This window comes from Scomber scombrus, chromosome 11 (genome assembly GCF_963691925.1).
Source record: "Scomber scombrus chromosome 11, fScoSco1.1, whole genome shotgun sequence".
NCBI classification, from domain to species: domain Eukaryota; kingdom Metazoa; phylum Chordata; class Actinopteri; order Scombriformes; family Scombridae; genus Scomber; species Scomber scombrus.
Window position 1 is genome coordinate 17,265,911 of NC_084980.1, and position 24,794 is coordinate 17,290,704.

The 24,794-nt window shown below is 38.6% G+C and overlaps 5 protein-coding genes across 7 annotated transcripts in view; 1 reads left to right on the forward strand and 4 right to left on the reverse strand.

Moving 5' to 3' along the window:
* Positions 1–167: 167 nt before the first annotated feature.
* On the reverse strand, positions 168–12,325 carry LOC133990522 (alanine aminotransferase 2-like). 2 transcript variants are annotated; one of them, XM_062428863.1, is made up of 12 exons: positions 11,735–12,325; positions 3,223–3,312; positions 3,018–3,107; positions 2,792–2,900; positions 2,216–2,349; positions 1,881–2,124; positions 1,724–1,803; positions 1,480–1,616; positions 1,007–1,181; positions 739–894; positions 488–600; positions 168–363 (listed from the first exon to the last, which is right to left on the reverse strand). In XM_062428863.1, the coding sequence occupies exons 2-12, from the start codon at positions 3,286–3,288 to the stop codon at positions 273–275; spliced, it is 1,395 nt and encodes a 464-aa protein (XP_062284847.1). In that variant the 5' UTR covers positions 3,289–3,312; positions 11,735–12,325; the 3' UTR covers positions 168–272. The 2 variants fall into 2 exon arrangements, with proteins under 2 accessions (XP_062284847.1, XP_062284845.1); XM_062428861.1 differs by lacking the exon at positions 11,735–12,325 and having other exon boundaries at positions 3,223–3,327.
* LOC133990523 (ranBP-type and C3HC4-type zinc finger-containing protein 1-like) lies at positions 4,897–11,728 on the forward strand. Its single transcript, XM_062428864.1, has 9 exons — positions 4,897–5,415; positions 7,981–8,155; positions 8,807–8,899; positions 8,994–9,135; positions 9,243–9,333; positions 9,415–9,700; positions 10,482–10,585; positions 11,396–11,494; positions 11,595–11,728. Exons 1-9 carry the CDS (start codon positions 5,152–5,154, stop codon positions 11,643–11,645), a joined length of 1,305 nt encoding a protein of 434 aa, XP_062284848.1. The 5' UTR covers positions 4,897–5,151; the 3' UTR covers positions 11,646–11,728.
* Positions 12,326–12,902: 577 nt separating the features above from the next.
* On the reverse strand, positions 12,903–19,454 carry gpaa1 (glycosylphosphatidylinositol anchor attachment 1). Of its 2 annotated transcripts, none has more exons than XM_062428638.1 (13): positions 19,379–19,454; positions 18,979–19,073; positions 18,243–18,422; positions 17,172–17,283; positions 16,917–17,064; positions 16,601–16,702; positions 16,250–16,446; positions 15,943–16,139; positions 15,673–15,826; positions 15,418–15,489; positions 15,131–15,324; positions 14,182–14,352; positions 12,903–14,026 (listed from the first exon to the last, which is right to left on the reverse strand). In XM_062428638.1, exons 2-13 carry the CDS (start codon positions 19,050–19,052, stop codon positions 13,783–13,785), a joined length of 1,845 nt encoding a protein of 614 aa, XP_062284622.1. In that variant the 5' UTR covers positions 19,053–19,073; positions 19,379–19,454; the 3' UTR covers positions 12,903–13,782. The 2 variants fall into 2 exon arrangements, with proteins under 2 accessions (XP_062284622.1, XP_062284621.1); XM_062428637.1 differs by having other exon boundaries at positions 15,131–15,327.
* Positions 19,455–20,067: 613 nt separating this feature from the next.
* exosc4 (exosome component 4) lies at positions 20,068–21,605 on the reverse strand. The gene is made up of 3 exons (XM_062429336.1): positions 21,424–21,605; positions 20,644–20,850; positions 20,068–20,552 (listed from the first exon to the last, which is right to left on the reverse strand). The coding sequence occupies exons 1-3, from the start codon at positions 21,592–21,594 to the stop codon at positions 20,193–20,195; spliced, it is 738 nt and encodes a 245-aa protein (XP_062285320.1). The 5' UTR covers positions 21,595–21,605; the 3' UTR covers positions 20,068–20,192.
* A 1,727-nt stretch (positions 21,606–23,332) lies between these two features.
* Positions 23,333–24,794, reverse strand: part of prkacbb (protein kinase, cAMP-dependent, catalytic, beta b) — a 14,113-nt gene continuing 12,651 nt past the window's right edge. The window contains exon 10 of the mRNA XM_062428639.1: positions 23,333–24,794. This exon is cut by the window's right edge and continues 55 nt beyond it. Coding sequence (XP_062284623.1) covers positions 24,724–24,794 — 71 coding nt within the window. The 3' untranslated portion in view covers positions 23,333–24,723.

The window sequence follows — 24,794 nt, forward strand, 5'->3', positions numbered from 1 at the left end:
GGATTGTGGACTATAGCTTATTATTTATGATTATTTGCTTTCTGAAAAGCAGAAGTTTGAATTTTACTCTTACTGAGTATAAAGAAAGAGACCGGCCAATGGTCATTAAAGTGGTCTACATGCAGTAAATGTCAAATGTTTATTGTAATAAATATTCACATGCAGAAGATGATTGGATTCTTTTATTTTGTTGTCTGCACTTAATTAACACACAAAGCTGGAATTTACTGGAATGATTTACAGGAAGAAAACAGTTTTTTCTATTACTTCATTTAAGAAAAATCCTTCATAAACTGTGTGTGAAAGCTGGACAGGCGTCTCAGCAATTCCTCCATGGTGTCCACAGTTGTCATAATGCAAAACCTGCAGAAAGAAAGAAGCATTAAAGAGACAAATTGTCTTGTTACATTTAATGTCTTGGCGTATGCAACTCTTACCATGAATTAAACCACTTATATCAATTTTTTATAAACTACGGACGTTATACCTGATGTGGTGAGTGCCCTCCTTCTGTCCAAACTCATATCCAGGACTGACTAACACTCCAGCCTCCTCCAGCAATCTCATACAGTAGAAAGTATCAGGTTGCATTCCTACCTCCTAAAAGAAGCAGCAATATAACAGGTATGTAGTATTTCATGACACACATGATATACCAGATAAAAGTTTTACAAAATTTAATGATCTGTTGATCTGGCCTAACAGAATGTATTTGATTCTGTGAGAGGTTATTGTGACCTTAGCTTTCTGGATGGCTTTAGGTGGAAGATGCACTCTGGGGAATGCAAATGCTCCTCCTTCTACTGGTTGGCAGCAGAAACCTGGCAGGCTGTTGAGAACCTCAAGGGCTCTTTTCACATTGTGAACCACCGTGGTTCTGATGTGTTGCGTCTCCTGAAGAAGAGAGGAAAGGATTTTTTTGCACACAGCTTTTAAGGTTAATTAAATGCTAATTTATTTGTATCAGCTCAATGCAGTATTTAGTGTGAAGCAATATGTATGTCACCTCTCTATATAGTGGGTATGAGGGATCTCCTGGTTGCGGAGGGTTTATCATCAGATCAAGGGCGAGCTGGCCAGTCGCAGGTGCACAGGTGTCTGTTGAGAACACCGTGTAGACGTATTTCATAACATCAGGGTCCACATTTACCAACTCCACATATCCACCACGCAGACCACACCTGATGGCACAGACAAATGTAAACAGAGTCCTCATACTGATACAGTAACATCACCAGAAGGTCCAATCAGTAGCTTTTCTGGAGCTTTCAAACATATCACACAGTTTTTTTTCAGCAGATACTCCATCTGCTGAAACTGAGTTGGCCCAGTGGTATTGAAATAGCACATACTCAAATATCCATTTTTCAGAGCATTTTAATAACTTATCATCTTGTTGACTGTTTTCTAAAGTTTCCACAGTCAAGAATACACTCTCAATCTTTCAAAAGTAGAGGCGCTTCACGAGTGAAAACTTACTCTCCCATGGGCCCTTTGGATGCCGAGTGAAAGGATGCCAGCTCCAGTGTGTCCGAAAGAGGAGGCCCCATCTCAGCCAGGACCCTCTTGTAAGAGACAAACTCACTTTTTTCTCCATAAACACAGTCTTGATAGACCTATGGGGGGGAACAAAAAAAACACTGTTGATTTACACGTCTGTTAATGCCTATGAATTTCTCTGATTCATTTCTTGGAGAGATAATAACACTTTAAGAACATTCACCTCATCAGCCAGAAGGAAAAGTTTTTTCTCTGAAACAAACCGGATCACCTCTTGCATCGATTTTCTGCTTTGAACATGACCTACAGACCACATAAGCATGAAAATAACCACAACGTGTAGATGTTTTCAAACAAAACAAAACTTTTACTCTCACTACCTGTGGGGTTTCCCGGGTTGATGACATACAAAGCAACTGGGTTACAGATTCCCTTTGCAGATTCCAGTGCTCGATGTAGCTCCTCTATCTGCAGCTCCCAGCCCTGCTCCTCATTGAGGTAGTAAGGGATGATATGTGCTCCCAACCCCATTATGGACAAAGTGGTAGAAACGTGGCACGGCGCGGGAGTTAACACCCCTGTTATAGGTGAACTCTCATTGTTCACCAAGACCCTGAGAAGGTTCTAGTAAGCAGAGTGAAAGATTGTTTTAATGTGAAGATGATGATGACTAGATTGAATAAATAAACAGTATGTCAGCAATATTGATCATTACCGTGAGCGACCACTGTGAGCCTGAACTGATGTATATGTTTTCAGGATTAGATTGAGCACCACCATCTCGTCTAGTTATGAATTCAGAGATACTTTCGACTATTTCTGATATACCAGCTGTGTTAGTATACGCACCTGAAGAAGAAACAAACATTCTGATGAGCTCACAAACAAATGAGGAAAGCTGCAATGTCACTGTAGATCAGACTGCTTATATCTTTATTATTTTACTTTTTTATTGTCAAACATCATTTTCAGAGTTTCAATACACGACTTCTAGTTTGTTTGTTTTTTTGTGTAGAAAGAAGTTCTTATATAAATTAAGGTTTGTGGATTATCAAAAGGGCCTGACATTGTTTCTGAAAAGTTCTTCTAGATTGTTATAAGACTGAATTTCTTTTTTTGTACTGGGGCAGTGGCAGTTTTCAAGAAATCTATCTCATATATCTCAAAACTTGGGCATATTAAATCAAAACAATGTGACTATGGTAGATATGTCAAAAAAAATTGTTTTTGTTACTTGGGTGAAATGACCCCTTTTTAAAAATTATATAATGATGCCATATGACGCCCTTACCTACACTCCCTCCACCACATCCCCTAAGCAGCTTTTGAGCCCTTTGTCTGACATCCACTGGCAGTTCGTTGCTGTTCATAAGCGGAGGGTAAAAACATGATGCTAGAACCTGCCAGTTATGTAGACAGATTAAGACAAAGATTTTTGGTTAAAAGAATATTCATGATCTTTCCTTTGCAATATATTGTAGCTTTAAGATGAGCAATCTTTGAAGGTCACATATTACCTGTCTGACAAATGACAGAGGCTTCACACCTGCCCTGTGTGGATCACCCCCAGAGACATCTATCATATCTTTATATGACTTTCTCACCCCCTGTGGACATGTAATAACAAAGCAGAGCTTCCAAAATATCACACAACAGCTAAAAAACAAAACAAAAAACTAATATTCATATTGCAGAATTATATCAGTATCTTTTCGTCTTTACCTGTGTGAGCTCTTCCCTGATCTGGCTTGCTCGTCTCACCAGGACTACAAACTCCAGCTGCTTCATGTTCCTCACATTCGGATTGATCTCCTGCAGGACAGACATCTCTGTAATTCCTCCTCACCCTTCACTCTCACCAGCTACTGTACTTTGCTGAGCTGTGTCTCACTGCCAAGCTTTTTGCAAGTTCAGTTATTTATATGCAGATATGATTGCTAGTTAAAGATACACATGAAAGAAATGGGAAAATATGTGACTTATTAACGCAGTGCAACATAGGAGTAACCTGCTCTTGGCAGGGTGTCATTTTCACTCATTTAGAACACTTACTGTACTTTCTGTATAAAAATGTACTACTTCATTCAATATTAACTTGTAGTCCTGACTGTGCATGACATATGCACATGAGACCTTAATCATTAATGTATCAGCCTGCCTGGTTTACAGTAGAGTTTATAACCTTCAAAATTCTGTCACAGACATGATCTATAAAATGTATTAATTTATATATTTAAAAAGAGATACATATATTAAGTAATAACTATATAAATAATGAAACCTATTATGTAATAAAAAAAATAAAAGATCCTATTATTTTAAAAAGTCTCTCATGCAGAGAAGCTTGTGCTTTTATAACAAGTTAGATCTTGCAACGCGTTGCTCTCATATGGCAGGAAAACAGACTGCTGGTGCCTAAAATGTTAACTGGCAAAGAAAAGAGCTCAAATTATTTCCTGATCTACCTGCTCTACACTGGCTCCTATGGTTTTAGGATATATTTAAAGATCCTGTTGTTTGTCTGTGAAACTATTTGTGAATTTAGATGACAACATAGTAGATATGTTGCAGAAATATCTTTATGTCACTGTGCCACACACTAAAAGACAGTTCAGTAGAGCAGCAATTGTATGCAACATTACAGCATTTTACATTAAGGAATTTTACAGGGTAGTCTTTTTATTTTTATTTTTTTTTCACAAACAAGCGGATAGTCTTTTATTTCTTAACACAGACTTATTTTATTATTATATATTTTATATATTATATATTTTATTTCAAGATTTTTTTGTGAGATTTAAATTTATCTTTAGTGTGCAATATGCTGAAATCCCATTTTATTTTACCCTGTCACTCACAGAACAAGCCACTGGGACCAATATGTAAGTTTTGAGGAAAAACAGAATACACTACATTACTGATATATTATTTTGAAATATGAAAGTGAAACAGAAGGGGTTACCCATCAACCTATCACCTCAGCTCTTTAAATACTGTGTGACCCCTGTTTTACAATATAAATTATGTTGTTTTGCATATGTATATGTGGAAGATGTTCAATGTATTTATTTTATTGCTGACTTGCTTTTGTGCTGTTGTGTTGCTTTTTGTTCTTATTATGTGGAACAACAGAAAACGGAGTCTGAGTTTATATCTATTGCACATAAATAAAAAAAAATACATTATACAAAAAAGTAATACATGCAGAAGTGCACCCCTCTATGGTGGGACATACAAACACATACAAAACCTAAACATTAAAACAAAACTAAACAAAACATAAAACATAAACAAAAAATGTTTACTTTAATTTTTAATAGAATAAAATAAAAATGGAACATAATTAATTTTTCACATATATGCCTATTTATGATATTCATCATTATAAATGACATTTTTGGTTTCTGGACGGACATAAATACGAGACGTACGGTTCAGCTTCCTGTTTTGTTTTTCCTTTCGCTCCGTGTCTGTAGCTGCTCGGCTCCGGTAGATATGGAACAATTTGCGAGGCGGGGAGACAACCACGACCTGCCCGCAGAGAAACGCGCTCTCTTCAAACACCGGTGGACCGTATAAACCGACGAGAAGCGGCGGGCAGCAGTAACACCTGCTGCCGGGCTTCAGACGCCCTCACTCCACACCAGCGACATGGCTCTCAGCTCGGGCGGCTGGGCTCCTCCAGCCTCGGTCCCTGCCTTGTCCCCACAGGCTGCATGCGGGGGCCCTGCACCGACGGCTTGCTGCAGTACTGTTTTAATGTCAGTCCGGGTGTCGGTGTGCCACTCCGGTATCCGGCCCCTGTGTCTCCCCGGAGCAGGCAGCGAGGCTCTGCGCCTTCAGCTCAGCATGGACCCGAGCCGGGCCGGAGAGTTCCGACTGGCGCTGCGAGATACGAGCGGAAACCGCAGTGTGGTGAGCTTTCACACACACACACACACACCTGAGTGTTTCCCAGGCTGTGTGCTGCATTAACTTGCTTAGATGTGTTTCTCATGAACAGCCTGACTGGATCATATTTATTTTGGGGCCTTTACACGCCATTTTATTGACCACTAAGCCCGATACATGCAGCTCCACAGATTTCAAAATTATGGATGAAATTGCACCAGATTTTACTCTGCAAGCATCTTCAGTATCACCTAGAACCTAAAGATCCCTAATAAAATATTTCCGCCAATCATATCTCAAAGTTTCTTTACTGTACTCATCTCACAATAACTCCAACACAGTCCTAGGTAGTTTTAATTTATATACATTATATGTTGTGGTAAAAGCCTTACATTAATGTCCATGAGTTACACATATTGTTGTTAATAGGTGTTTTTTTGGTTTCACTTTCATTTTCTTTCTTTACACATTTAGTTTTACTGAAATACAGACAGCAACACAGGGGAAATCCTCATCATAGTGGTTCACCGATGCAAAGAGGTTCCCCTGGTCTTAATGCAAAATATTTCACAGAATTTCAATTGTCACTGTGGTTAGAAGTCTCTCTTCATCCCTTCAGATTGTACTTTAATGATTCAAGCATGGGTAGGTTAACAACTAGAGTGACTTTTTCCACATCACAGTCATAAATCATTCCTTCTTAGTAGATAAAAAATGAGACTATGAAACCTGGAAAAAACTGAAATGAAATCTTCATGCTCCAAAAGTTGTACATTTGCTTACTAGTTGATTAGTAATAAAGGCATCAAAGCATTCAGACGGGAGGAGGTGGGTGAATAGACGTTTCCTTTGTGATAACGACACAATTACACTGAGATATAAATAACCGTGTGGAGCTCAACAAGAAGTTGTGGCATCCCACACAACCACTTTGACTGCAGATCATAAATACATTTACCTAGATGGTTTTCCACCCCCTCAGCTTCTGTTTGACTTGAACTGTTTACAAATCACACAAATCAAAGGATTGGGTAACCCAACTGCGCATTAGTGAAGAAAGCACAAAGCTTCTCTAACATGCTCATGATATTCTGCTTAAAGTGCAGGTGAGACTGAGGAAAGTAAAGCCTGAGAAGCTTCATTTGAGAGGATAAACTCTTGATTAACAACATATTCATATCTCTGCTGCCATCCTCAGGCCAATCATGTCCATCTCTCTCCTGTTTCTCTACTACAGAAATAAAAGCATCCCCCCATTCCTCAAAAAATATTTTTTTAAAATCCAAAACTTTTTCTCCAATAATGATGACTTTTCTCTCATTCTTCATTCATCCAACAGCCGTTAACTGGTTGCAGCTTCTCAAATGTGATGATATGAAGCTTTTCTATGTCATACATGACAGTAAACTCAATAATTGTTGGTTGCAGCTCTTAATATATTCAGGTTTAGAAATATAGATTAAGGCCTTTCCCCTGTTTTTGTGTTCACAGCTGGCTTTATTGTAGCAGATTCTTGGTCTTAACAACCTTAATGCATTTTCTTTATAATATGACTCTATTCAAGCACAATCTGTACCTGTTGAATGACTTCTTTAGAGGACAGTGCTACAGTCAGTTGCTAAAATATGTGCTTTACATTTTCAGTGTTTTGTTGGTACGCTGTTCATTTGTAGTTTTCCTTTTGCAAATTATGTTGATCTGGTTGTAAATCTGGTTAAAGATAACAGCGCTGTTCTTCTCAGGCACAGAGGAACTAATCAGACATTTCAGTACAAGAATGAGGTGTTTGACCTCTTTCACTATAATGAGTATTTGAAGTTGACCTTACTTTGCACTCTATTTGTCCCACCACTTCCCTCATTTCATGCTCAAATCTGACCTTTGTCTGCCAAGTTCACTCTGCAATGTCTTCTTAATATCAGACAGGCTTGGAATCAGCTTTTCATCTTGCTAGAATCTGCGACAGAGATCCCCTTGACAGTTGAGAGGCTTCTTGAATCGCGTGGCTTTCCTTTGATCTTAGCTTCTTTCAGCCTGTCTGTCTGAGCTGGCAGACTTTTTCTACAGGAGGAAGCAAATCCCTCTTCTCATCCTTCTGCCTTTGTCTACCCACAACAGACTTCAGTGCCCTAATGATTCCCTCCATTGCCACAGTAAATGTGAGAGATTATGCTATGTGATCCTTGTGCTTCCAAACTAATTTGTGAAGTCTTTCTCTATCATAATGAGGATGTTCTCTTGTTTTTTTGGCCATATATCAGGGGATTATTTCATTTTCTTATACTACAATACTCCTGCATTCTGAACCTGCATTTTGCAAATGTAATGCTTAATTAAGAAAAGTACTTAAATAGCAAATAAGTGTATTTACATATTACCAAGGCTGCTATAATTTCTAGGCCTTTGAATGTAATATAAAACAACTGTGCTGAAATTCAAGAGATGAGAGGTTGTAAATGTTTGTAATATTTCCTCATTTTGGTCAGTTTGGGATGAATTACTACAATAGAAATGGAGGCAGTGTGCTTATATTCCCACAAGCCCTTTGAGATTTGTTTTTGTTTTTGTTTTTGTTTTTTCCCCCCTCAGTTCATCGCAGAGTTCGACCTGCGCTCGGTGCATTATGAGGTCAAATCCCCTCGCTGCCATGAGATGCGTCTCGCTGCTCCGCCGCACGACTGCATCCGCTTCAACTTCCGCTGTGACCGTGAAGCCGAAGAATGGGCCACGGTGGTGATGTCATCGCTAAGAGAGGCACATCGAGGTCAGTTTGAAATCATCTTTAATCTTTAACCTGCTTTGTATGTAGTGTGAACCTTTTTTTTTTCTTTTTAAGTAGTGACACATGCTCGATCAGTAAACTGAAAAAGTTCTTTACAATTACTCAGAGACAGGATACGAACCAGGGACGCTGCGATTATATGGCATGCGCTCTAACTACTCGATATAGATCTACGTGAAATGTATAAAGACACTCCTCTTTTGCCTTCAGGTGCATTAAAAATTGTAAGGACATTGTTCTCTTTGCATATAAATTGTACTTCTAACTCTTTAACTGTCTATTTTTTTAATTTTTATTTTTACGGCTGATACTTGGGGGATGTAAAGTGTCCTTTAACCAGGTTCATTTGCTACAAGAAACCATCAGTAGATTCTTTTGTGACTGTGAACTGAGGACTTTAGGATATATTAAGAAATTATTTATAGATATGATTATTAAAGTAGACAAGTAAATTCAGGAGTTGTGACCTGAAATAAAACTGAGACATGAAAACCCTTTTAAACATTTGCCCTTGATTAAAGTGTTTTTGCTCATACGTACGTTGGGTGTTAATCAACCAAGTGCAGCAAGGGTAAATATTAATATCAGTTTAATTGCACTTTTGTTCCACTTCTTGTTTCTCTCGTCTGACAGTTGCAAATATTAACTCCTTCGAATCAGATGGCAGACAGACGAACACGACTGCAGCTATGGAGCAGTGGAGCTCAGCCTCGCTGCCTCTCACTGGTCGGTACATCTGTGCTTGTCGCCATGTGTTCTCCCCTTTGTTCTCTTACACGATCTCAAACCGTCACTTACGAATGCCGCCTCTTTGTTGCAGAGGAGCTCTGCTTGGAGCTTGCCAAGGCGATTGAAGCAGGTGACACCCAAGCCGCTTCACAGCACGCATCCGCTCTGGCTCGACAAAAAGCCGTACTGACAATTCAGCTGTCTGAGAAGAACTACGCGGATGGAGAGATCAGGTGAGGACTGAAAAGTGTTGGTGAGAATTTAGTCATGGTCACAGTGACCGATTAATCTACTAAGTTACAGTTGACGTGCAATTTATAGCTCCATATGTGTCTTGCAGTTTATCTGTAGTAGTGGAGGATGTTTCGTCATCTTGTTGCGTCACAGTGAAAGTATTTCCCTACATGACTGTGGCTGCACTCAAGCAACAGGTTAGAAAACTGATTAACCAATGTTTAAACAAACATAACATGGTTGCAGCTCCACTGATAACCTCAACCCTTCTTTGTCAGGTGTTTCTAGAGTATGGTTTCCACCCTCGTGTGCAGCGCTGGGTGATTGGTCAGTGCTTGTGCACAGAGCCGAGATCACTGGCGTCCTACGGCGTACAGAAGGACGGGGACACAGCATATCTCTACCTGATCTCTGCCCGCCAAGCCCGCATTACCCGCCAGCTGTTCCAGCAGGACCTGGAGAGCGCACTCCTCGCTCCGCCTCTTCCCCCGGGCAATGGTCCCACCTCTCAAGACTGGAGAGGTTACAGCACCCTGCCCTCAAGATTACCCCACAACAACCAGGGTGAGTTCTGCACATCCCCTCGCAATCACAGAGCAGGCAATGTAAGGACAGGAAGTCGTAGTTTTGTGCTACACCGGCACATTTTAAACGAATCAGTGACCACATGGTTAATGAGCTCACTTAAGGTGACAGTATACTCCATCAGAACTGCTTTTATGATGGTTGAACACCCTCAGAAACCTGTACATCTTACAAATCTTTGTTTGGCCTAGTGTGCGGAGGTGACAACGTAAAGTAAGGTCTGAAACTCTCTACAGCTGTTTTTTCATTCATTACACAACTATTTCTTACAGTTTTCGTGTGTACATGTGCAAAATTAGAATTGTTTTGCAGTAAAGAAACATATTCAAACCATTATTGCGTCTCCCTTCTCTCTATGACAGCCAGCTTTTCACTCTGCCATTTAGAACAACTGTAAACACTTCTGCCGTCAGACATGACAACACATACTGCAAACTAGTTATTTTCTAGCATAACCTGGTGCTCAGAGCTGTTAGTGTTTTAAGGTGTTTACATACCCACTGGCTCTGCAGTTCAGGACAATGCAGCAGGTCAGTGATCCTAAACTTATAACCATTATACTGGCTAAAAGTAAAGTATTCTTCACTGGCCAGCTCAGTCACCTGACCCGAAACCGCCTGATCATTTGATTCACTTACTGAAGAACTAGAAGGTAAAAAGTCAATTGAGTTTAAAAATGTGTAAAACTGCATTCATGTTCTGTATTGAGATATATAAAGCAGAGCTCGATGTCCATCCTTTTTGTTGGTTTTGTCTGTAGGGAGCACAGGTGGAGGAAGTGAGAGACCAGGTGACATTAAGGATGTCCTCGACATTGAGAATCTGCAACTGAATGACAAATCCAGCAAAGCCATTAAAACTCAGGTACGTTACCAATCTCTACTGTAGCGATGCACAGTGAGAATAAACTTTAATATCTGTACTCTGTATAAGTTGCACCGGTGTATAAGACGCAGTCTATTTTGGGGGGTGTCATGCTGGGAATTATTCATTATTATAAACACATATGATATGTTTATACTCCAAAACTTTCTCAATTTACTTTTATTTGAAACACAATCAAAACATTGTGCTTCAACATCAGTTTGGTCTGTAAATACTAAAACAGCACAGCAAGTAGTGTCTGATCATCACACAATAATTTTTCTGTCCAACATACAGCATTAAAGGTTCATCAATAGTCTATCTATTTTCATTAGCTGCAGCTGAACCGCAGCTGAACCGCTGTTTATATGTCGATAGGATAGGTTGACGCTCACATCATTATGTTTAAAATTGTAATTATTGTTCTTAGTGTGGACGGCCTTCTACATGTCTATAATTATATGCAGATCCAACCTCTCTCTGTAGTTTACTGGTGAATAGAACACACCAGTTTATAAGACACACCTCAATTTTTAAATGAAAATATGTTGCGTTAAAGGTGCGTGTTATACACCGGTTTTTACAGTAATTGTATGAAATTGGCAAATAATAAACAACCTCAACACTGAAAAGGTGTGTTTTCCCTGATCTTGAATGAAGCAGGTACTTGATCCTTTAGACATACAAAAACAGTGCCAAGCTAACTGAATGCCACCTTTTTAAACTGTCAAACTACATGTACGAGACAGAAAAAATCTTTCTGAGTTTGATTACACTTTTCATTTGTATCATTTCACATCCTCCCTGTAGACAGAATGGGCTTGTCCCTCATGCACTTTCATCAACAAGCCCTCCCGTCCAGGCTGTGAAATATGTGCTACAGCCAGACCGGACAGCTGCATCCAGCAGGTACTGCGTTCTATCTCACAATCAGCACCTTTGTCATATGGTTCTTAACATTTCCCGTCAGTGACAATTGCCTCTTTTCATCTATTCTTCTCTCACAAAGGAGAAAGGAAGGAGAGAGGACCGAGGAGAGCCCGGTTCAAGCAGCAGCTGACTGCCCATCATCATTCTTCACGCATTTACACACACTCACACACAGGGCGAGGATGCTAATTCTGCCGTACATGTCGACAACATACTCACATTAAAGACTGTCCAGTGCACTGAGAGTCCCGACGGCTGGCTGGCTGCTGACGACTGGAGCGTTTGAAGCACTGTAGCATGACACAGAGCTGCTCGGGTTGAGGCTCGGGCAATGAACTGAAGACACAGTCAGCTTTTGCCATTTATACGGACATGACATGACATGACATTTGAATTTGGCAAGACTTCTTTCTTATTTATTTTAAAGGGTGTGTGTGTGTGTGTGTGCAGAGCAAACAACACGGATGGCCTGATATTTATTTTAGGAGGGATGGACGTGATGTTAATTCTCTATATTTGGTTTCAGCAGAAGATGAGGGAATGTTAGACTTGCAGTTTCTGCCAACTGTGAAGTTAAAGCAAAGGTTGAAGCCTTGTGAAATACCCTGATCTGATTGCTAGCGCGTCATTCGTGGTGCCAACACATTTCTTTAAAAAAAAAAAAAAAGCTGTGTTGGAGATGAGCAGGTATGTCATGTTTACAGGGTTGTCAAGTGCTTTTATTTTTTTATAACATTGTATTGAGTGTATTATTTTTAACAAGATGCATTGAGTAATTAATGTACATTTAAGCATTTGATCTGATCTTACTCGGTTCCCTCTGAGCTGTGACAGCAGTTGATTGCTCTGTTTTCAGTACATAATAGTGTAAAAAAAAAAAAAAAAAAAAAAAAAAACTTGCATTAGCTGAATAAACATAATGAAACAAAGCATATCCTGTCTACTCATCAGTGTTTTAAGAACTATCTAACAAATTGAAGTTGTACGTCAAGTTTTTAAGACAGATGAATTTATTCTTCACAGTGCCTTAATAATAGCCTAGATAAGAGTATTGTATTTTATTGTAGTGTGTTTTGGGGGCATTATGTGCAAAGACTGACTTCTATTAATATCATTCATATCCAAAGCTATTTTTATATGATTGATCAGTGATATTTTAAATGTATATTTTATTTGCACATTTTATTCAGGTTGATTCAGGTGAGTAAGTTTGATTGTTTCGGGGTCCATGACTCAATGTAAATATTTACAATCACAATTTAAAAGTGAGTCAGTCCTTTTAAACAAAGCTTAATATAAAGTTCTTGAATTGAGTGGTATGTCTTTGTTTTTAGGATCAGATGAAGTGTAGTAATCTGATGTAGTGCTCAAAAACTTGGGAACAAAACTTTTTCAGTCTTTTATTATTTTGGCATTTATAAATAAGAAATAAACATTTCAAAGAAGGTTATCAAAACAAGTATAAAAATATGAAGATGTAGTGATGGCTTGTTCGACAGATGCCGATGTACGGATATCTTAGGAGGCAACCAGTTTTTTTGCGTTTTTTTATATCATGTTCATATTGTCCAAATTTCCTTCTAAAGCTGCAACTAACAATTATTTTCATTATCGATTAATTTCCCTGATATTTTTGTCAATCCATTGATTAACTGTTTGGTCAATTAAATGTCAAAAAATAAAGGAAAATAACCGTTACCATATATCCAGAGTCAAAGGTGAGACCCTTATATATTTTGTTTTGTCTGACTAATTGTTGCAGCTCTACTTCCATCATGACTGTCATTACCATCCTGCCTGATTTTTTAAAAAAAGAAAAAAAAGTGCAGTATTTTTTCTATATGTACCACAAACAAAAATATTTATACCTTAAACCAAATTCAGTTATTACAGAAAGAAAACAAACATGACATTTAGTTACTTGGGAAAAGAAAAAGTCCTACCCCCTATTCATTTATGTATCTTTAGACTGATAAATCAGTCCATTTTGTTTTGTTTAAAAATGGTTTTGTTCATTCAGAAATCCTCCAGTGCTTCGGAATAAAATACTTGGAGTTATAATGTAATACCAACAAAAGGTCCAGAAATAAAAGGGAGTCACTGAATCATTCCCAAATCAACTACAGACATTCCTCTTCTCCTTTTCCAGTCTCTCCAGTGGATTTAACTGTCAGCTTCACATTTCCTCAGTGAAGACAAACCTGAGAAACACCTCAGAGGTTTTTTTACCCCTGTGACCGCCTTCAGTGGTCCCGCAGGACTGACGTCTACTTCCAGAAGAGGATGTTCCAGAAAAGCAGCCAGCAAGGATAGACCAGCAGGGCTACTAGTGGGTAGACCAGAGAGCCGTACAGGAAGTGATCCAGGATGCCCTGCGAGATGACCGACAGGTATAGCACCCAACCTTCTTGGAAGCTGATGGGCATTTCAAGCAGCTCTTGGTAGAGGAAGACTGAAAAGAGCAGAGTGAAGGCTGGGCTGAGGACGACCAAGATGAAGGCTGACAGAAGTCTGAGTGGAGAAGAAGGAGAGAGCAGGATTTTAAATGAGTATTACTGGCATACGGTGCGTTTTAGGACATTCTTACTTAGTGAAAAAGCCGTTAAAATTAAGTTCAGGTAATTCACTGATTTAATTCATTTGTTATGTGTGTGTGTGTGTATTACTTTGGGACATGGGGTGTGATGAACGCAGCCACAGGCACCAGGGTGATAGCAAGGATGAAGCCCAGGGAGAAGTTGATGAGGGCAGTGCAGCCCAGCAGCACAGCCAGGTACAGCACAGCGACCAGCTTCAGAACTTTCCAGCCCTGCTCCGTCCCCTCGCCCGACACGAGTCTGCAACAAACACGACGTGACACGTGAGAGCGGTTCTTAAAGTGGAGGTCTCGAGAACAGGCTGGGATTCCTATATTATTATTGACATGATTTATCATGCTTTCAAACATAAAGATGGAGGCAATAAGCATTAAAATTACCATTAGAAACAAAGTTAAATATGCTGAATACAGCTCAAGGTTGCTACTTGTCAAGACATTTAAGGGGAGCCATGGAGGGGGAAAAAGTTACAAAAAGTGCAATGACTAAACGATTAATTAATTAGTCAGTTAACAGAAAACTAATTGTAAACTCTGATGATCATTTAATTGTTTTTAGCCATATATTAAGAAAAAATGTCTAAATTCTTTGATTTCAGCTTTTCAAACATGAATATTTTCTCTTTTTTTTATTAGTCATCTCTGACAGTGAACTGAATATCTCTGTTCATCTGGATGGTCATAGCATCAAGTGTTTTATGATTTGGTTATTTTTCTTCCAGTTAAACTCTGGATTTTGTAAAAGCTGAATAATGTGATCTTAATAAAATCAAATCACCATGGGTTATGATTTAACATCATATTTAATCCTAGGGTTTGGGAGATAATATATCTGTGAAAAAAGTCATTATCAATGTGGATAAGATGGTAAAGAAATAGAGGTATTTACTTCAATCTATTCAGAATTTTGTATCAACATGAAGCTGCCTTTAAAACCATGAAAAAACTCATTTTTACCATAAAATAGGAGAAGAAACAGGTATCTAACATCTGCGTCAGTGTTGCAGGTGAGCAGTTACCTGTGTGTGTTATGAGGTAAAGCCAGGCCTGCAGTGTAAACAGCGATAGCGGTCAGGACTACGGCCTCAGTCTCAGACACTGGGAAGTGTTCTACTGCCATCTCCTGAAAACGGATCGGCAGCATGTACAGAGCTACTCCGGTCAGATGGCTGATAACCAGAGGAGTCAACACGGACAGCACTCCTGGACTGGACTGCTTTGAGGAAAGAGTTTTGATTAAATTGCTGACTCAAGTCAAATAAATAGTTGAATTTCTGATGATTTTGTCATAGCGTGTGCGTCTAACCTGCTCAATGTCATCAACTCCATCTTCTGTTCTTGGTGGTGGAGTTGACAGTTGAACCCAAAGGTCTAAGGCCTGTATCATAGTTAAGGGCAAAACTGACAATTCAGTTAGTAGGACTGTAAAAATAATGGTGTTAACATATAATCACATGTACACTTTAACCTAAACACATACTTATTTCAATTAATTAGCTTTTCTCTGGTTTTTTTTTAATCAAATCTAAATGACAACTGTAAAATAATTGTGGAAGGATACACGTAGCAGCAGGATAACAGCGAGCAGGCCAAATGCTGGCATGTAGTAACCGATGGAGACAAAGTGAGAGAGCGATGGCATCAGGTAGAAGAAGTAGGATTGGTGCAGGCGCTCCAGGAGGTTATTCAGCTTACGATACATTCCTTCCAGGAGCCTGGAGAATGTTTTGTGGAACAAAATTGAAAAACCAGTAATTAAGAGACAACATTATTTTTTAAAAAACAAAACAAAAACATAGGCAATATTTAACAGGCATAAAATTGCTCTGACCTTCCAATGGTGGTGGTGTCAGTCTTGTATTGGCGGAAGCTGTTGATGCCTTTGATGGTAGCAGCCTCAATGTGGTAGCGCAGGAAGAGGCCATGGTCCCCCCAGGGCCGCCCACTGGCCTGCTTCATTACCATCAGCATCATGGTCTGGACTGAATGGCTGTAGCCTGACACACTGTCCCAGTCATTCCTCTGCAGCTACAGAAAGAGAAAAGCAACATTTTACTATTATTAATTAGGCATTCTGCTCAGCACACACATGACAGAAGATAAAATGTGCAAAGTTGCAGCTGTTAAGAAGCGTTTACCTTGCCCTGGATGGTGCAGAGGACCCCTATCTTCTGACAGAAAGCATAAAAGAGGTTGGTTAAATCCAAGTTTGGCAGCTGACCGTTGAGGCCCTCCAGTACCACGTCCAAACTGGTGACAACATCACTGCTGAGCTCCAGAGACAGGGCTGCCTGGATTGAACCACCACGGCCTTGAAGAGGAGACCAGTCCATACCTGGAGGAACCAATCCGGTTGAAAAGTAAGTTGAAAAATGCAGTTCTGTTGTATTTAATGTATTCTGCAAGTCGGTGGCTGACTGGTGTTGACCACCAATGTATATGAAGAAAGGGATACGGATTGATGTGTTCTGTGAAAAGCAGGGGATCACCTGTAGTGTTGGTGTGGTGGTAGCCCTCCAGCCACGCCTGCATACCAATCAGATCATGCTCGTTCACAAGGAATATAATGTCCTTGGCCCAGTAAATCTGATCTATTGAGGAACAAAACAATCAGTAAACCAACAAATGCAAATGCCATGCCAATAAAATTGTGTTAAATTGTGTTGAAGTCATGCAATTGATGAGAACCTAAAATCTTCACATAAACTGAAGAAGATGTAGCAGATATAAAATGCACCAACAGAGTGATATTGACAGAGTGGTATGTTGCACGCTAGTATAATATGTCATATGTTCTATACTCACTCCTGAAGTAATGAGCCAAACCAAGCAGCAAACCCACAGCCTGGTTGTTGCTATCGCCGGGGCTGCAGGGAGCACTCAGCACCAGAGCTTCAGTCCGCGGAGCTCGAGGAGCACGGAGGATCCCATATACATTTGTACCTCTCACCATCTGAGCGAAGAGAGTGAGAATGACATAAAGAAGAGCCGAACTCTGGAAATGTACAAACAATTAAATTCAGTCAGCTTGTTGGTTGTTATGTGATGCATAAAACTCACATATCTCTCTTTGTTTTCATCAGGGAAGGGCAGAGTGCGAGAAAAGCTCTGGGTGAACACCTCCAGACCTCGAGCCTGCATAGTCCTCACCAGCCAATCCACTGGCATCCCACTGTAGAGAAACAACTGGTTATATTACTGCACAGATTTGAGGCACAAGAGCAAAGGCAAATGGGCATGGTGTAGTTGCTACAGTCTGAAAACAACCTCATTGAGATCGTGAAAATACTAATTATGACCTACATGGGTTATAATTACAGAAAGAGTCTATTTAGTAGAGCTAAAAACGATTGCTTCCTCGTGGGAGATGTTGGAATTCATTGTGAAATGGACATCTTTGCTATGTGTGAGTATTTGGACAATGCTTGGTCATTAAGAAAAAATGTTTTATATAGATAGCGTTTATACTGGTTTGTTTGTTTTTCTGTGTAAAGCATGTATTTTTCATTACATACAATATGTAGTTTGCAGCAATGATTTGCTTCTCTTTTGAATATGAAGTTATTATATGTTGTATTATTGTGTCATGTAATCGCATGCGGAAAGGATTATCTTTTATGGTATGACACAAAAATAAATATTCATTCATTTTATAGGAAGGTGTTGAAGTAGTATTTGGACACCTAGTCATAAAGACATTTATTTTATGTAGGTAGCCTTTGTTAAGTTTGTTTTTCGGTGTAAAGTGTGTATTTTTCATGTTGCATACAGTATGTGGTTTGAATGTGGTTAAACAATCTCAAATGCCAGAAGTTTCATAATTTTTATTATTTTGTCATGTAATCACACATAGGATGAATTATTTTTAATAGTATGACACAAAATTAAACATTCACTCATTAATTGTTTTAACTTACTGTATGTTGTTAACCAGCTCAGAAAAAAACATGTAATCATGTCAAGATTTGTCCAAAATTCAAGTAAAATTATCACAATAAACTGTGCTAATTGTTCATAAAACCTCTCCTTACATTACACTAATCAGAGCAGACTCTCCACAGTCATCAAGGTCAAACCAGCGTTATAATTGAGATCTGACTTATTTCTCTTTATAGCTCTCGTGTTGCTTACCCTGCTTTCTTCTTATGTGCAGCAAACTCCCTGCCAGTGGCCAGTGCCCTCTCCCCGGCTGGGAAGCGCTCCTCCACCATAGTCGAACCCATGGCGTTCTCTGACATGTATGTCCGCAGAGTGAACGGCTCAAATGCTAAGCCCATGAACCATGCCACACCCGCCATGTAGCAGACCACACTGAAGTGCATGAAGGGATGGATGAGAGATAGAGGATTAACACAGAATTATTTGTCAGCAAAAGCACAGGTGCACATTAGAATAGAGTATAAAATGTAGGACTGTAACTAACTTATTATTTTCATTATCAATTAATTGTGAAAAAGGCCAATTAGACTGTTACACACAGCCCTACACTAGTCAAACTGGACTTTTACATTACATTCAGCCTCCACTGTTACATAATTTATTATTTACTGCACGTCACATTTAATTTTTGCACTTGTCATTTCATTTCTTGGTCCATAGCGCAGTCAACGTAAGCAAATGCAAAGACACATTCTTTGTATGCTTGCACATTTGTCTAATAAATAAATCCTGATTCTGAAGATGAAACCTATAATGTCTAAAATAACCTAAAATTACTTTGTTAAAACCCCAAAATATTCAGTTTACTGTGATGAAGGACTTAAGAAACCAGAAAATATTCACATTCAAGAAGCTAAAATCAGATATTTGCAATTTGTCAATTATCAAAGCATGTCCATTTAAAAAAAATTTTTTTTAAAAAGGGCACCAGATTGGGGCATTGAGGCGGGTGAGCAGGCTGATCAAAGCCCGTCTCCTGTTAGGATCAGACAGCAGTCCCATGTTATTGTTCTGTGATGGACCCTGGAAAGGAAACACAGAAATGATCGCTTAAAATACGTCGTTATTAACAAGTAGTTATGTGGTTGAAACCTACAGTGCTGGATATGATAAGTTTAATCTAAAATATACGTATAAAATCATTTACGCCTTTGTATACTAGCAGTCATCGTTTCTCACCGTCCATTGACAGCTAGCACACTGCTAACTACCTTTGCAAGCAGCCGCTTTAAAACGTTTAAAGTGCCCTAACCTGCAAACATAAACATATTATAAACCGTTGGGTGATTGATCGCGTATTATTTTAAGGAATATGTGTGAAGACGTACCGGTTTTCAGGGTACAGCGGGTCAGACACCTGCAGAGGTGCAGCTGATGCTAACTGTTCCGCTTCCTTGTTTCCACCGGAACAGTAATGCAGTGGACTGACTTCCGGTCAAGCAAATGGGAAGAATTGTGTAAAATTTTAATTTTAATCTATCCATTTAAACTTTATATATTGTATTATTTACAATTAATATATTTTAAGATGTTTTTTTTTATCTTCCTCAGATGCAGGATTTAATTGCCATGGTGTCCTTTGACTTCCCTTGTTTGTAAATGTATTGTTTAGCAAGGCATAAAAAAGGGAAGAAAAGATATAAAAAAGAGGAGATTTCACCACAAAGAACATACAACAACAAGTATAGTTATAGATTTCAAGTCAGCATTCGGTTTATAAAATATATTTAAAACATTTATATGAATCCCTTTTATAATTGTTTTCAAACCATGCTGACGTACACAAACATTTAACACAAAACATGAACAAACTAATATCTTTAGTGAGTCTAGTGTTGGTTAGCACATTTAAAAAGTTGTCAATCAAAATAAAATTTAAAAAAGCAGGTAAAAGTAAGTTTAATTCTTATGTTTTATTTTTTCCAAGTCTATCCTTATTTAGATATTAGGTATTGTACCTTTAACTGCTTAAATAAAAGCAGCCATTCACAGATGAACGAGCAAAATACATATGATGCAGAGTTCACATATTTATTGTTCACACATATTCTGTAATGTACAAAAGTATAATTGCCACATACATAAAAAACATTCAGGCTGCACCCAAAAACACAGTCCAGATGTTCACCCCTCTTTCCTACATCACTCTCCGGTGAGCACTGACACTTCTTGGAGGTGTTGCCGCACCACCTCATCCAGCACCTTGCTCACACCTTTACATGCCGTCATGGCAGCCTCCATCAGAGTCTCCAGATGATCTTGATGCAGTCTGGCGTCCATCTGCAGAAGAGCGATCTGCCCGCCGCGGGGCAGCAGCGCTAAAGCCAGAGAGCTCACTCCTCCACCCTCCTCTGCATAGCAAAGATCTGCGAGGGGCGTCTCGTCCACAAACCCAACTGTGCAGGCACACACGTAGTCCCGCATGGGGATGCCAGCGTCAATCACTGCCAGGGTGGCAGCATTCACACACACGCTGTAGTTCCCTCCATCTGACTGAAGAATCTGTTCAGAAAAGAAAGTTTCCCAACACTTCAGTAAGAGAAGAAAAAAAAAGTCATGTTGTTCATATTTTTCCCAAAATATCTAAATTCACCTTGACATAGATGTCTATTTGAGAGCGTGGGTAGAGCTGGGTCATCACAGCAGCTTCAAACGTCTGCTTGAGGTGGAGGCTCATCTCAGTGGACTTGCGATCCCCGTGTGGTCTCCTCTTCCTCTCTGCCGTGCTGAATGTGGCCATGCTGTACTGACAGTTGATAACGGCCCGATCATGAAGGGTCCGACTACGTGAGCCTCGCATCTAGGGGTGACAAATCATAAATTTACCTCGACTGGTATTTGGAATCTGTACAATATACAACACCTTCTATCCTTCGTCCCTCAATCTGGATAAGAAAAAACTTCCAAAACAGACAAGCAATAGATGTTGGGAGTAGACAATAGGCCAAATTTGCATAATGCCAAAATCATAATAGTCGAGACCATTAACATGTATGAAGAGTACAGTCAGGGGGACACTAGGCAACTTCCAGGTTGGCAAAGACAACACTTTTTTTTTTAATGACACATATTTTAAGAATTTATGCAGTATTCCTTTTCTTAATGTGAAAATAATGTCTGATGTGTCTCTGTGAATTATCGGTGTGTCTGTTTGTCGATGCTTAAACTGTATATGTTTATTCTCTAATTAAGTAAGATGTTAAGATAATAAACACTTATGCAAATAACTCATATCTTTTTTGCACACACAGTATATATCATCTAAAGATATATTAAGACAGCAATGTTTTACAGCCATTATAAATGCCTTCTGCATCATATAATTTATAATGTTTATGACCAGTGTTGTAGCTGTAGGCTCAGTGTTACTCACTTCATGCGGACCGTACACCACAGCCAGCGCTTTGGTGTTTCCCTGCTCTAAATACGCAGAGCCGTCGGCCTGAGCGAACACTCCCATGCGGGCCTGAACCTTCCGCAGCTCGGTGGCTTTTCTTCCATCGATACGGTATCCCTGGTCGGACAGTAGCTCCAGACCCGCCATGTTTCCGCAAACTTAAAAATGAACGACGACGCAACGACCCACGTGTCTGCGGCTGTACTACATTACCCATACACCCTCTCGGCGGAAAAGCTACGGCAAACATAAAAGGCCAACAATTAAATAAAAAAAAAAGTTTAGCTTAGTTTTTTCAAACGCGAATTCAGGTTTGCCATGTTTGCATATTCTCTGTGGAGCACAAAAAAGAGACGAAATAAAATTATGAATAATGACGTAATTAAATTTATGCCTTGATTTTATTTTTTCTACAGTAACATAGTTGATATTTTATTTAAGCTGTTTCTGTATTTCTAGTCATTTATTTATTTATTTATACCTGACATTTTGTTGTGCTACATAATTCACAAGCATTAAAATATTGTGTTATGGCACACCCAAAGTAGTCTATGTTGTAGTGCAATACATACTATATAAATCTTCATTGTTTCGTAGCTGAAACAGATTATTTATTGTACTCTTGTTGGACTCATATAATTAAATATTTTGACTCATAATATAATTAAAAAGTATTAGTTCATTTGGTTTCTTATGAAGTGGGATAACCTTCAGGATTTGAAACATTAAAATTAAGATTTGAAAGGTTGCAAGTGGGTCTAAGTTGAAAGTATAAACTATGGTTGTAAAACTGAAAAATAGGATTTAAACATTTAAGATCTGAATGTCTGAAATTATAGCTTCACTCTTACAAAGTTTGCAGTTCAACATTTCCAAAGTTATAAATCTGTCTTCATAGTTTTGACACTTGCTTTACAGATATTCAGTCCTTTCACTGATTCAACAAACTTCTCTCATAGATTTGAAAACAGATTTGTATCACTGAGAACACTGTATTATATCATATTATATCAGACATTTAATCTTTAAATGTTTGAATCCTGTTTTTCAGTTTATAACCAATTCATAATTTTAAAACCAACTTTCAACCTTACAAATCTTAATTTTGTTTCAAATCTTTATCCCACTTCAGTGAAAATAACAAAGATTTATTCTTTACTTAGTGCTTTAAATGATCTTTTATTTACTTTTTATTTATTAATATCATCATTATTACTTACACCTTTGACATCTTCATATTGCTGAATTCCATTTTGCATGTTTGTACATTTATGTTTCTGTTCTCCAATAAAAAAAGGGTAATTATCATTGTAAAAGTGGTTAAAAGTGTTTGTTTCTGCAAAAGCTTCATTTTTGTTAACCTTTGTATATTACTTATATATTACATACACAGGTTTTGTTCATAAAGATGTACAAAAGGAAGTCACTGCATAAACAAAAAACTTGAAAAACATTATCTAATTGACGACTGAATACAGGGAAAAAACATGAGATAAGTTACTGTGTCAGATTGGTCTTCCTTCCGTTTTAAGCACAAAATAACAAAACTATGCACTCTCACATGACGTCCATGATGATAATCATGGTGATGGAAGTGAAAAGTAGGCCTAAGCAATCATTTTGCTGACTTTCAAGGTCTGTAATAAAAAACTTATTTTTGGAAATCTGTCAAGGACCCTTTATTACCCCTCCAATTAAGTTAAGGACATGACTTTATCACATTCATCAACATCATTGGACAAGTAGGTGGTTCAGACTTAGTGATCCATTATATTTTTGTCAAAACAAGACATAAAACCAGATGAAAACCTTTTACTTTAACTAACTGGGGGTGCACTGAGCAGCACAGTGATCAATCTCCCAATGCAAGAGTTACACAACTTCAACACTTTTAAAAATAAAATTTATTAGCATCTCTAATGTGTATAAATAAAAACATATATGAAACAATGCATATACGTATAATGTAATCAGCTTAACAATAACAGGGTTACATGTGATACAAAGGAGCAGTCTTTATTTTAGCCAGTGTATTGTGAGGAAAACTGTACCTTGAAATCAAGCTTTCAAATATGCATACCTATAAGTCGCAATCTACATTCTTTGACAAGAATGAAACAAAGTAAGTCTGGTCGGGGGTGGCGACAGGGAAAATATGGTGATTTGCAGTTTTGTGTTCTGTTTCATAAGATTTCAAAACATCTTTGAATTAATACATGATAAACTCTTTTCATTTTTTAACTAATGTTGAGACACAAAGCCGCAACACTATTCACACTGACCCTCTCACCTTTACATTATACTCAATAAAAATCCTCTTTTCCATTCACCGAAGTCACATTGTTCCACAGACTTGTAACAAAGGGTCTTTATAAGCAGACCGGAAATCTAGGGACAATATGACTATAATGTTAGACACAGCGACGAAAAATAGTAAGATACCAAATGACAAATTTTACATGTAACTAACAGATCCAAAAGGATCAAACAAACAACTTGATTTGCATTTTTACTAATGTAACAAGGTTTGTCATTTTCTGCGATGGCTTGCTGTGCCTGGGTCAGAATACCAAGAAGACAGTGAATGGATGCTTTTGTTGGGGGGGGGGCTGAGGGACTTGGCTCTCTAAGGCAAAAAGCAAAGAAAGGGAAGAACCTTTCTTCTTGTGTCACCCAATGTTTTCTATTTGGTCATGCTTTAAACACTCAAAAGTGTTCAAATGTCTTACAAAACCGACAGATATGCACATAGGACAAATACTACCTCTGAAAGCTGGCCAAAACTTTACAATAGCCAATGTAACATGGACCTGTAACAGACCATTAAATATACACCGCTGACGACTAGAGGGAATATACCCTTCAACCCACACAACTGTGTGTCAAACTGCCACAAACATGTCAGTTACAATGTGTGGACTATTATTGGCCATTGTCTCAGTTTTTCCTCATAAATTGAAAAATATCACATTTTAAAAGGGGATTACAACATCCACAACTAACTGCTTCAAAGTAAAAAAAAAATGGTGGGTAGGTAAAAAAAAAAAAAGTAAAAGAAAAAGAAAAAAGAAAAAAGTGGTGTGTCTGCTTTAATACGCAGGTGTACGTGACAGTGAGAGGTTATCGGCACCCAAGGATCATGGCAACCTCATTCAGCCTTGTGGAATGAAGGGACTATGTAGTAGATCTGAAAAACGATGGTCTCTGCTCCATCCAAAGTCTTTAGAAGAGTGCAAAGATCCCCTTATTTCCCTGATATATCCATGTTCTGGCATCCTAAAACTCTGCAAACTCCTTTCCGCATTTTTCCGTTACAGAAACGCGGATCTCCTCCTCCTCGTAGTCGT